Source organism: Beauveria bassiana (genome assembly GCF_000280675.1).
Source record: "Beauveria bassiana ARSEF 2860 unplaced genomic scaffold BBA_S00026, whole genome shotgun sequence".
NCBI classification, from domain to species: Eukaryota; Fungi; Ascomycota; class Sordariomycetes; order Hypocreales; family Cordycipitaceae; genus Beauveria; species Beauveria bassiana.
The window spans coordinates 156,801-168,987 of NW_007930861.1; the positions used below are offsets into that span (position 1 = coordinate 156,801).

Sequence of the window (12,187 nt, forward strand, 5' to 3'; positions counted from 1 at the left end):
GGGGTTGCTATCAAGTAATGGCGCTCAAAAGGGGGGTTGACAAGAAGATGACAAAAAGGTGTGCGTCTTGCTGGTGCAAAAAAAAAAAAAAAAAAAAAAAAAAAACAGAAAGAAGAAGCAGGGTAAGCAAGGGTTTATCAAGCTGTAGACGGTAATGTAAAGAAGTGATGTGCAAAAAATAAAAAGGCAGAATTAACGACGTGCTGCTGCTCCCATATACAGGTAAAAAAGAATATGAAGTGTTCCCAACGCATACAACCAACAATAACCAGAAAATTGGACAAGGAAAGAAGAAGAAACACCGCCAAGAATGACATTTTTGCATTACTTGCTTTCATATCTGCCGCTGACGAGTTTTTTCGTCAGGGGTACGTCAATCCACGTCTGTGCGCTCTCTTCCGTCGGCGCATCGGCGTCGGCAAACGGATCACTCGCGGCGGCGGCGGCGGTCACTTCTTTACCCTTACCCTTGACATCCTCCACTAGGCGCGCGACCGAGATGCCCGATGCCCCGGCCGGCGCATTTCTGTCAGCAGAGGACACATACTCCCAGCGGACCTCTACGCGTCCGGGCCCGAGTTCCGCGCCGTCACCGCCACCAATCACACGGCAAACCAGCTTTTGCGCGGCGTCTGCGTCTTCAGAGAGAGTCACATCGCCGAGACGCCAGTAGACGAGGTGCTTATCCTTGAGGTGCGTGCCGCTGGGCTTGGTCTGGGCGCCGGACGCGCGGCCCTCGTAGGTGGCGACGACGACGACGTTGTGCAGCGTGAGTGGCCCGCCGTCAGAGGGGAGTGTGCAAGCCGGGTTGCGCCGGTATTGCAGCAGCAGGCCGAGCTTATCGCCTTGAGGCTTCCACACGGGCTTGAGAAGCAGGGGCACGAAGGCGCTGAGCGCCTGCGGATTGTTGGTGTCGTCAGCAAAGACGCGGTAGGAAAACGCCGTCGACGTCTTGGGTATGTGGGTGAGATCGAGAGAAAACTGGTCTGGCTGTTCCACCGATGCATTTTGCACAAAGATGCGATTGGGACCAATCTTTTCTAGACGGGCAAAGTTGTTGATACGAATGGTTTCATGTGCTTAGAACGTTAGTATCACGGATGCAGGTGTAGTGATGTTTGGGATTTGCTTACTCTTGTCGTTGGCGTCGTTGCGATTGTAGGCAAAGGCAATTTCTCCAGCAATTGAAACGTTTTGAATCTCGCCGTCCTCAAAGTGAGCAGATACGGTTTCGATAATGGACGAGTTGAGACCGGGTTCGTGCATGTCTGGGTGTTTAACGTGCGCAAAGTTGCCGAGAGAGGTGCCCGATCGGACAGACTGCGAATCAGAGACAGCAGTGGTGCTTGGCTCCGAGGTCAGAATCGAGGAGGCCGCAATGGGCCTGGGCGGCGGCGGAAGGGAGCCCAGGGAGCTGTCTGAGAGCGCTTCGGGCAGGCCGCCTGCCGGGTTATAAATGGTATTTCTGACGTCCCGGCGGCCGCGAACTGTGCGGGAGCGCTGCGCAGTCGAATTGAGCTTGAGTGTGTTGGCCACGCTGGAGAGGGCAGCCTGCTTCTCGTCCGGATCTTCCTCGGAAATCGGCTGGTTCTGTATGCTCAGCTTGAACGGCTGCTCAGAATCATCGCTGGCAGCTTCTTTCTGCGCCTCGCTAATCGGATCGTCCATGGGCGCTCGGACGGTGAAGCCCTCGGCGTCTTTTTGCGGCGACGAGGCCCGGGCTGCGGGGACTTGTGATGATGGCTCAGCGTAGCCGGTCGAGGTTCCATTGAAGCCGGTCAGGGCCGGTAGAGCGGGTACGTCTGTATCGACATTGGCGAGGCCGTTAGGTCTGTCGCCGCCAGTCTTGGGGCGGATGGGCGAGACGGGTCCATCTTCAGCGAGAGAAGACAGTCTGGACGATTCGTTGAGGTTGCTGGCCGAAGCCCGGGGTGATATGCCACGGCCGCTACTGCCAAGGCGGCCGAAACTAGGAGCACCAGCTTTCTGAGATCCAAGTTGTCCAAAGCCGTGGACACTCTGGCGACGTCTTCCGGCGCCGAGGATGGTCCCGAGTCGTCGAAGCTTGGACTCTAGGTGACGTTAGCAGTGGGGCTCCCTTGTGCATAGCATGAATGGTATTAGAAACGCAATTTTGCATACCTTTTTGAGGTGGCGGTGATGGATTAAAGGAGTCCTCCTCGGGCACTGAGTGCGGAGCAGAGGGGGTAGGGGTGAGGTTGTTGTGGTTGTTCAAAGTAGTTTCGCGATTGATAGAAGACGCTGCAGCTGGAGCTTGGACAGCGTTATTTGCAGCAGGTCCAACCGACGAACGTCGTGTCGAGCTTCTAGTGGGAGCGGCCGGTCGGTCGCCAATGGTGGTTTGAACGAAACCGCGAATCTCCGACTCTGTTTCAATCTCAATGGTAACGGCGAGCGCGTCGCCGGCAATGGTCTGTGTTCGTTGCGCCTGGTCGGACTCGTGCGTCTGGTACTGCGTGAGGACGTCTCGAAGCTGGTTAACGCGTGACTCGTCGAGAGCCTGGAGCGTCTCAAAGACAAAGGGCGCCTGGGAATCCCACTCCTGCTGAGCCATCTCGAGTCTCGTAGAAGCAGCGTCGATTTTCTGGGCGCTGGTCTTGCTGCCCTTTTTGCTCAGCTTGTCAGCCTGGTGGTGGGCGTCCTCAAGGTCCTTGCCGAGATGGGTCAGGTTGGCAGAGATTGTATGGATATTTTGTACGTCGTTTCGCTGCTGGAAGCCACGGAGGGGCAGCTCGACGTCGCGCTCGATGCCGTCGGCGAATTGGTGATGAGATTGGGCGATGCGCTCCACGGCACCGATGATACGAGCCCACGGCGTTTGGAAGGCGCTGCGCCAGCAGGGTTAGCATCAAGATGTAATAAATGTGATGGGTTGGTATTTCAATCGTTGCAGTAACATACCCAAGCTCTGACTGCGCATTGGGGACTCTGAATTGGGCAAGCTTGCGCAGATTGGCGACGTATTGTTCTTCGATGCGACGGCGCTCCTAGACAAGACAGTAGTCAGTATTGCGACGATGAAGACGAAATGATTGTTGCGACACAAAGCGAAACACGCATCGATGCAAGGGAATTGCGATTGAGGCAGTCGTACCTGAAGCCAGTCGGCGATTTCGTTGTTTACCTTGCCGATGCGCTTGACTCGGTCGTTGAGAACCTGTGCAGCCTGATTCGGCTGGAGATGCGGCTAAAGCAAGACAGTCAGCGACACACAAAGGCCAACACTACGAAACCATGCCTTGAGCCATTGCTACAACAGCACAGGAGCCGCGGCAGAGGAAAACAAAACAGCAGACGCACCAGCATGGCCGGGTACTCGGCCCTGGCGAGGTCATCCATTGCGGGGGATTTTCCCTTCTTCTAGGGAGTTGGCTGCGGCGCCCGGCGGCGGCGGGAATACAGATACTTGGTAGATCTAGGGCGTGCAAAGAAAAATAAAAAAAAGAAGGGAGGACGAGGCCGATGAGGCAGACCGAGAAAAGGAGGAGAGTCGCGGCGGGACGACGCTGATGCCCACGGGAAGACGCAGAGAGACGCGGGCTCTTTCTCGGGCTGGTGTGTGCTTGTTATTAGAGTGTCTTGATCATGACGACGGGGTGTTGGAGGTCTGGGGGGCGAGAGAAAGAGCTCTCTTTGGGATGAGGCTAGCAAATTGTGGAGACGTGCTCCTCTAAAGCTTGATGTGAACGGTGGTGCTTCACTTTGGGTCAGTCATGCTTCAATTTATTCACGATTCATCAATTAAGCTTTGATCATGCGCTAGTTCTCGTTAAACTCCTATTTTAATCCATTCTGATGTCGAGCTTTTCTATATTACAGCGAGCCACAACAGCCACATCCATCTCTCAGCGCCTGAAAGCGGCCTGCCGGCCCTCCGAGCTAGCGCTGCCGGGACCGTTAGCAGTATTCCACAGTGCTGTCCAGCAAGCTTTTTTAGCGCATCTACAGCAGCGGCACTTGATCCCTTGCGTTTGTCTCTCACTTAATATTAGCTGAAAAGGCAAATATTACCTCTGAAAAACACAGTACAAACAAAATGTCGTAACATTGCAAGCCATTAAATTTACTTTAATTTAGACAATCATTCGATACCGCCTGTACTATTTCTTGTTGTCGTGATCCCAATGCCCACCCCCACTGCCATTTTGCCAGGTCCGCGCCGCGCAGCCATCATGACATCTTCATCACACCACCATGGCCATCACGCATCACGACTGGCATTCAACCGTCTCTGCCACTGATCGCTATGGCACCGTGCGATCCATGTAAGCCGTCCCGTCTACCTTTCTATGTACTTCCTAACTGACAGCCTTTTTAGCCAAGAAGCACTGCCGGACGGCTCGATGAGCACCGCCATGGCCATTGAGCAGGCCGCGTACACGGATTCAGCATCTCGGGTGAGTCCAGATTCCTACCGGTACTGTACCCTCGCATACTCATAGTCTACGTTCCAAGGACGACTACACTGCCGCATGCCAGGCCGCCATCGCCGCCAGTGCCCCGGCATCCGTCGCCGCCGCTGCCGCAGGTGACGCCTCATCCGCACCCGGCGACACACGCATCGGTCCCTTTTCCAACTGCACACCCATCGCCGACGGCGTCACTTCCACTGTCTACCGCTCCGCCGACGGCGCCACGGCGCTCAAGGTCATTACCGTGCACCACCCGCTGCCGCCGCACGACCCTCAGCGCGAGATTCGCATCCTGCGCCTCCTCCGCCCGCCCTGCATCCCGCTCCTCTCTACCTTTCGCGACCAGTCCCACCAGCAAGTCCTCGCCTTCCCCTACAAGCCGCTCACCCTCGACGCGCTGCTCCTGTCTGCGGCGCCGCACGGAGTAACCCTGCCGCGGACGCACATCAAGGCCATCTTTGCTGACGTGGTCCGCGCGCTCGCGCACATTCACGAGCTGGGCATCATTCACCGCGACGTCAAGCCTTCAGCCGTCCTGCTCGATGCGCCAGGAGGCCCCGCGCACCTGTCCGATTTTGGCACCGCGTGGCACCCGACGCTGTCTGCGGCTGCGGAGCCCGCCGCCGCCAAGATTCTCGACATTGGCACGGGCCCGTACCGCGCGCCCGAGGTGCTCTTTGTGAACAAAGCCTACGGCACAGAGGTGGACGTGTGGGCGCTGGGCGTCATGCTCGCCGAGTGCGTGTCGACGCCGGCGAGGCCGCCGTTTGAGTCGCGCGCCGTGTCCGAGGACGGGAACCAGCTCGGCCTGATCCTGAGCATCTTCAAGACCATGGGCACACCGACGCCGGAGACGTGGCCCGAGGCGCGGGAGTTCCAGGTGTCGCCGTTTGAGATGTGGACCGTCTTTCCGCAGAGGTCCTGGCGGGAAATACTGCCAGACGTTGAGTCGGACTGGCTGGAGATGATTGAGTCGACGGTGCGCTTCAGCAAGCGCGCCACAGCTAAAGAGGTGCGTCCTTATGCCACAGATCTCACAAGTCACGAGCAGTACGCTAACACTGTGCAGCTCTTGCAATACAAGTGCATTGAATAATCTAAATCGTGACGAATCATGTCTATATACTTTTCTCTACCACCACCCCCCAGATCTTTACTGTCGCCTCTTTTGCGTGTCTGCGCCCAAGTAGTCAATCGGGTTTCTGCACAGCGGACACGTGTTCTGGTTGCTGCTCTGGAACCACTTGTACAGACAGGTTCTGTGGAACAGGTTCTTGCACGTCGTGCAGCGCTTGTCCGGCATGCGCTTGTCCGTCGAGATGATGCTGTAGCAAATGGCGCACTCGGATTGGCCCTTGAGCGCGCCGATAATGTTGCGCTTGAACACTTGCAGGCCATCTATAATGTTGCCATTGGAAAAGGTAATGACGCCCTGTGTCGTCATGATCCAGCTCTGCCACTTGCGATCCGTCACGGCTACGCGATTCAGGCTCGAGACGGTCACGCTTTCAATGGGGTAGCTGGCGGGTACCTTGATGACAATCGAGGCCTGCGACTCATCCACCTCGTAGCCGGCCGTCACCTCGCGCGCCGCCTTGGAGACGCGGACTTGCAGCTCCTGCTCGTCCATGGCGGGCGGCTCCTGCGCATCCGCCCACTGTTGCACCTCGTCCAGGTTGTCGCCGATAATCAGCGGCGAATAGTACTTGGTCGTCCACGCCTCGACAGCGATGCGCGTTTGCTTGGACCGGCAGTCAATATACCAGGTACGAAACAGGCCGGGGGTGTACTTGAGAACTAGGTAATACAGATGGACTAGGAGCCACTGCATGCTCTTTTCTTCCGTGTCGGCGTCGGCAAGCGTAATATCGTAGTTGTAAATATGCTCCGACGAGAGGTTCTCCTTGTCCAGATTCAAAGCATGCGCCGCCGAATGACCGAGCACGTCAAATGTAAAGTCGAGCAACGGGCCGACGTAGTTTTCCGTCTTCAGATTCTCGGCAAAGTCATTTCGTACTTTGAATGATGCACCTGAAAATGCGTCAAATACGAGCTTCCATGAAAGAAGATAGCAGCGAATAGCCAGCGGAAATTGCGTGAGACTCTCGTCTGAGTAGCTTTCCAGCGTGGGTGCATCCAGAAGCAGAGAAAGCAGTTCGTCAGGCAGTCGAGCGTCCATCTTATCCAATAGCACGTCCACAGATGCTTGTTCCTGCTGTGCTGGGATCGCTCGGTGCAGTAAACCAAAGGCGGCTGTCTGGATGTCTCGAGATTCGGAAGCAAGCAGAGGGTATATATCTCCTAAATCGGGGATTTGGCGCACCTTGATCTTGCCTACCTCTCTTGACAAAACCGTGGTCACAATCTCAGCCGCAGGGGCATCCACGTCACGGAGAAGCCTCATAAGCTCCACCAGAGCCGCTGGCTTGTCAGCGTCAAGATCCTTGAGCGCGTCCTCCATGTCATCATTTGGCTCTGAAATAGTTTCGAGGACCCGTCCTAGCTTCAGCGACGCATGCACCAGCGGCAGCAGGTCCTCAAGGTCGAATTCGGATTCGTTGCGCCATGTGTCAAGACAAAAAGCGACCGTCTTCTCCCAATACGAGCCGTATACGTCTTTCATGCACGGAAGTAGGCTGGCGAGGGTGCGGCAGATCTCGGTGGAAATCTGTGCATCCAAAAGCTCAGGCTCCTCGAGCCAACTGGTGATCTGACGCACGGCAAACACTATGCGATTGTTTGCAACAGGCAAGCCTCCGGATTCGTACAGCCGAGAGCAGAGAGTGAGAAGCGACAATATCGACTTTGTTCTCTCGCCGTCAGCCGATGCACCGGCCACGTCGCTAACAAGCCGATTGCAAAAAGTACTAATTTGCTTTGACGCCTGCAGAGACTCGCCAAGTCCCGCAAGAATGGCAGCACTGACGAGAACAGTGTCGGAGGTAGACTTGAGATATTCGGATTTGACAAAATGCTCTTCCAGAGAAGTAGATAAGCCTTGCGATTCTGCAGTTGCTTGAAGAACTTCGCTAAGGGCCCGAGAACTGTAAGCAGCGGATGGCGAAAGCGACTTTGACTGCCGAACCAAAAGATTGGCCAGTTCACGAATCAGTTCTGCTTCGGAGTCTCCCTTTCCAGTCACCCACCATTCCTTCTCTGCTGTGTATTTGTTGAGTAGTAATCGTAGAGAGATAATTACGGTGTCCGCTTCACGCATGCTTTCCTCGCTATCGAGGTTGAAGAAAAGACCATTCCTATCCCCGAGCGTGATTTGATCGGAGATGAGCTGGACAGTTATACACTGGAGATATAGAAGCTCAACTAGGAATTGTGAAGGGAGCTTGGTCAGGTCTATGCCCTCGGTGGTCAGCAGTGACAGGTAAATGGCCATTCGTGCGGGAACAGAGCGTCCGCGTCTGTCACGGGGCACGCGAAGGGTCTTTTTGGTAAGAGTGGGAGACGAGGTGGACAAGGTAGTAGCTCCGCCAATGGGGCTGCTGATGGAGAGAACCGGGTTAATGGGCAGATCAAAGAATGGCTTGAGCTGTTCCATCCAAATGTTGGTGCTCGGAAGCAGGTTTTCTAAAGGTACGGCAGTGGAGCTAGCCTCTTTGGCTTGCTTGACCAGAGTTTCGATGCTGCGATTATTAGAAGAAGTCTATAGTAGTGCTATTAGGCACTTACTCGAGTGATTGGGGGGTTGCACGCTCGAGATTGGATAAAATGATGCCGACCGTGGGCAGCTTGCTGTCGGTATGCTGATCCATGAGAGCGCGGACTTTGGCCGCTTTGCCAGCAACAGATGCATTTCCGTCGAGCTCAGACAAGCCAAGCAGAACGGCGACTAACGAGGTATGTAAATCATCATTTTCGGAGAGAAGCTTTGGATCTTCGCTAGCCACGATTGCCAGAATATCCAGAGGTCCCGCGCTAGGCTTCTGTTGCAGCACGTCGATCGCATGTTTGGCAAGTGTCTGAATGTGTTCACTAGAAAAAGTGCCAGAGCTGACAGCTGCTGCCAAAAGACTCTTGCTGCCACCGGTACCGTCTACAGCTGCAGTTGCCTGCTCTAGAACTTGAGCTTGCACTGCTTGATTAGACTGAGCAAGGTCTGCAGCAGCCTTTTGCGAGATAAGGCCGGCCAGAACGTCGTTACGTTTCTCGCCTGGCGTTAGTGAAAGCGTCTCATTTACCCAGGCTCTCCAAGTGGACTTGTACAAGGTGCTGAGATTTTCTATGGAGGATGACAAGTCCAAGCAAGTCAAAAGTATCGCGGCTGAGGATGACTCCACTAACTTGTCCATGTAGTCTTCGGCGGCCGCGAGGAAGAAGTTGGAAATGCGGACGCCAGCATCTCCTGAAAACAGATGAGGCGTAGATCGAAGAGCTTGTTCCAACGTCCTTGCAGCACCAAATGGCTTCATGTTTCGGCTCTCCAGAAGCGATACGCATTGAGAGATAATAGTAAGAGAGGGCTGATCGACTAGTTCTGATGGAATGCCCGACTTGGAGCGCTGATGCAGTTCCTTTGAAAGTTGGAACCAGCGACGGCCTTCTTGCCCAACCTTTTCTTGCGAGCTTTGATATTCTTTCGAAACACTAGGAAGGGAGCCAGACAAGTGCGTGCAAAGCTTTGCACCCAGTCGAGTAAGCTCCTCTCCTACGGCGGTAGCAACTGCGGGAGACGAGGCAGTTGCAGCGCCATAAATATCACCCAAGGTACCTAGACCAATAGATGAGCTGCGGCCCGCAGGGAGATACAAAAAGTTCTCGAGAAGAGGGAATATGTGAGACTTGACCAATTCGCAAGCATCAGTTTCGTTCAAGGACTGGAGCGCTCGTTGGGCAGCATTCGAATAGCATTTCCAAGCGAGCTCCGCGTTGGAGCGAGGCTCTTCTCGGTGCTCGATTCCGGAGCGCAACGAACTTAGCAGCTCAGATTCTGAGTCTAGATTGACGACACTGCGAGGAAGCAGAGACAACAAAGTATCTAAAGACTCCCAGAAAATGGCACGACTGCCCTGTGAACCTTTCGCAATAAATGCATGTAGTCGTGCTGTTGAAGACTTCTTGCTCTTAGTAGAAGCCTCCCAGCTGGCCGGATGATTTTTGGTGAGTTTGGCGAGGGCGAGAATGTACTCGTTTGCAGATCCGACCTGTGAAGTCTTGAGGCCACCAGTAATCATGGCCTGTCTGCACTCTACAGAGTCTGCATAGGATAGCTTGCGATCGAGGCAGGAGACAAGAAGTTGACAAGTGCTTCTTCGCACGGATGGGTCGGCGACTGTGATACTTTTCCAGACAGAGTCACTAGCAAAATACTCGTCGTAGCTATCTCGACAGCGATCCATGTCAGAATCATCCATTCGCTGGAGGAGTCTGAGGACGAGCGATAGACTCGCATTTATGACTCGAAAGTACTTGGCCTCGGCATCTTCTTTTGTTGTGGAACGCTCATCGCTCAAGCTGTCTTGGGTCTCCTGGATAGCCTCTAGAGCAAAAGCCAGGATTTGAGGCTGGCACTTTTTCCAGAAGGCATCCGCCTTTTCAGGACTTGTTAGAAAAGAACCGAGACCATCGCTGGCAGCACGAGCAACGGCACGATCGCGATCATAGAGACCGGCGAGCCATGCGCCGACGACCTTGGGAATATGGCGTTCCATGCGCTTGCGCGCAGACTTGACAAGCTCAAACTGTAATTGATGAGACTGCTCTCTGACACGGCGGGCATTATCGATGGATACGCGGGGGTAAACTTGGGTCTAGTAAAGAGTCAGTTGCTTTCTCGCAGAGATTAAGCGACAATCGGAGGCAAATGGCATGGCGAGGTGTCTTACCCAGACGTCGAGGATGGCATCTTCTACCCCGCCATCCTTGTCGTGGGGGTGAGCCTGGACGTAGGCCAGCAGCTCATCGAGAGCTTTAGTCTTTGTCGTGCTGTCCTTTTTCAGAACGTTCTTCAGAGAGACGACAGTATTGGGGTCCGCAATAGCAGTAAAGGAGGGTGGCTCGGTTAGATATGAGAGGGAGCTGCCCGAACCCTGCCCACCAAAGCCACCGAACCCGGCGCCAAAAGCTGCGCGGCTGCCGCCGGCGGATCGTCCTTGGCTGCGCTTCATGGTGCAGGCTCGCCTCGCGCGTTAGCCAGTGAGTATCGCGAGAGAAGAGGCGATGCGGTCGACGCGGGCAGCAGCAGCGGGAGCTGGAGTGTTGAAAGATTTTGAGATACAGCTTGGTGACGTCGCCACTTGTAGGTAATAAAGCTGTAGAATTGTTAAGTGGGCCCAGGTTCCAGATGGAGTCATACCGATGCGTGGGTTAGCGAGCTAATTGAAGCCTTGACACGAATAAATTGAGGAACCAAATTTGGTCAACAGGAAGGAAATAGTTTCATTCAGGCGGATTATCCGTGGCGAGTCATATCTAGTCTAGCTTTTGTTTGAGATTTCCTCCCCAGCTCCCACCACAAAGAACAGACGACGAGTATAGAAAGATTCGTTGTGATGTGAAGAAAAAAAGAAGGAAGAAAAGAACAAGAAAAAGGAAAAGAAAAATTAAAAGAAAAAGAAAGAATAAAACCATTCCTGAAAGTTAAGCATTTAAGATGATTTTAATGTGTGTTTTCATGTGTGTTTTTGGGTATTATTGTCGTACAGACCGTGTTTGGAACCTTGGTCCAGTTGTTGTTGTAAGGGTGGCATGCCACGAGAGAAGCGCTAAGAAAGTTTTACGAAGCAATTGTTCTGGTTCAAAGCAATCTCCAACGTGTGTGCAATTGAATGATGTTTCTTCAAGTTTCTGTCGTTGCCAGGTCATCAACGATGTGTTTGACAGCGACTGGCACGCAGCGCAACCCGACCTGTGCTGCCCGCCAGCGTGGCGGAAACCACCAAGTTCTAGCAAACGCAACATCACCATTCCTTCACAAATCATCACAAATCTCTCGATATCAGGTTCCTTTCATCACGACGGTTGATTAATTCATCTAGTCAATGACATAGAGCTTTCTTTATTAGATGCTACTCAGCGCAACTCGCTAGCAACGGCTCAGTCGCTTGTCCTGGCACGGTTGGCCCCTCTACACATGGGAAGCAAAGACGCCGACGGACACTTCGGCGAGCTTTCCACAGGCAAGCTAACGTGGAACATGCCAAAGTTTGCCCTCGCGCCGCATCATGCGCCGGTACCCTCCGTTGCGCGTGGGCCCGATTGGTTATCCATGGCTTAATCAAGGGATGATTAATCCACGCAGACACGCGGCACCTCGTACCACTCCATCGATAGGCAGCTCTGGAGAGGTTGCTGCGGCACGATATCCACGATATCCAGGCTGTGCTGCTGCTCCAAATTTAGACACCCTAATTAGCAGCTGTTTTCACACGCGGGCGATTCATTCGTTACCTTCCTCCCGCTTGTCTGTCTGCCGAGCACCTGCAGGATGCAGAACATATTATGTATCGAGGCCGTCACTGCTACGCATCAAATGCGACCCTTGCAATCACCTCGTCAATTTTACGAATACATTCTGGGCAGAACCTTTGACTCTCCTTTGCCCCTTGTCTCGCTCCTCATCAATCGCCCCGGCCAGGAACGCCCCAATCAAGAAGACCCTGTCAACTTATCCGTCCTGCACTAATAAACTCCGCCCGCCCTCTTGTTCCAGAGTTGTGGAGGCCCCCAAAAGCCCCGTATCCGCTGGGGTGCCGGCTCTTGTCCAGAATACCAGATACGAATCCTCTGTCGCTTGATCTGCA

The 12,187-nt window shown here is 54.1% G+C and overlaps 3 protein-coding genes across 3 annotated transcripts; 1 reads left to right on the top strand and 2 right to left on the bottom strand.

The window, feature by feature from the left end:
- Positions 1 to 324: 324 nt before the first annotated feature.
- On the bottom strand, positions 325 to 3,360 carry BBA_07603 (SAFF domain-containing protein; the record flags this gene model as incomplete). The annotated part of the gene is made up of 6 exons (XM_008602700.1): positions 325 to 1,079; positions 1,134 to 2,072; positions 2,143 to 2,849; positions 2,923 to 3,008; positions 3,116 to 3,208; positions 3,322 to 3,360. The coding sequence occupies 6 exons, from the start codon at positions 3,358 to 3,360 to the stop codon at positions 325 to 327; spliced, it is 2,619 nt and encodes an 872-aa protein (XP_008600922.1).
- Positions 3,361 to 4,215: 855 nt separating this feature from the next.
- Positions 4,216 to 5,529, top strand: BBA_07604 (serine/threonine-protein kinase csk1; the record flags this gene model as incomplete). Its single annotated transcript, XM_008602701.1, has 3 exons — positions 4,216 to 4,286; positions 4,340 to 4,418; positions 4,477 to 5,529. 3 exons carry the CDS (start codon positions 4,216 to 4,218, stop codon positions 5,527 to 5,529), a joined length of 1,203 nt encoding a protein of 400 aa, XP_008600923.1.
- Positions 5,530 to 5,586: 57 nt separating this feature from the next.
- BBA_07605 (uncharacterized protein) lies at positions 5,587 to 10,552 on the bottom strand (the record flags this gene model as incomplete). Its single annotated transcript, XM_008602702.1, has 3 exons — positions 5,587 to 8,071; positions 8,118 to 10,195; positions 10,271 to 10,552. 3 exons carry the CDS (start codon positions 10,550 to 10,552, stop codon positions 5,587 to 5,589), a joined length of 4,845 nt encoding a protein of 1,614 aa, XP_008600924.1.
- Positions 10,553 to 12,187: the final 1,635 nt, after the last annotated feature.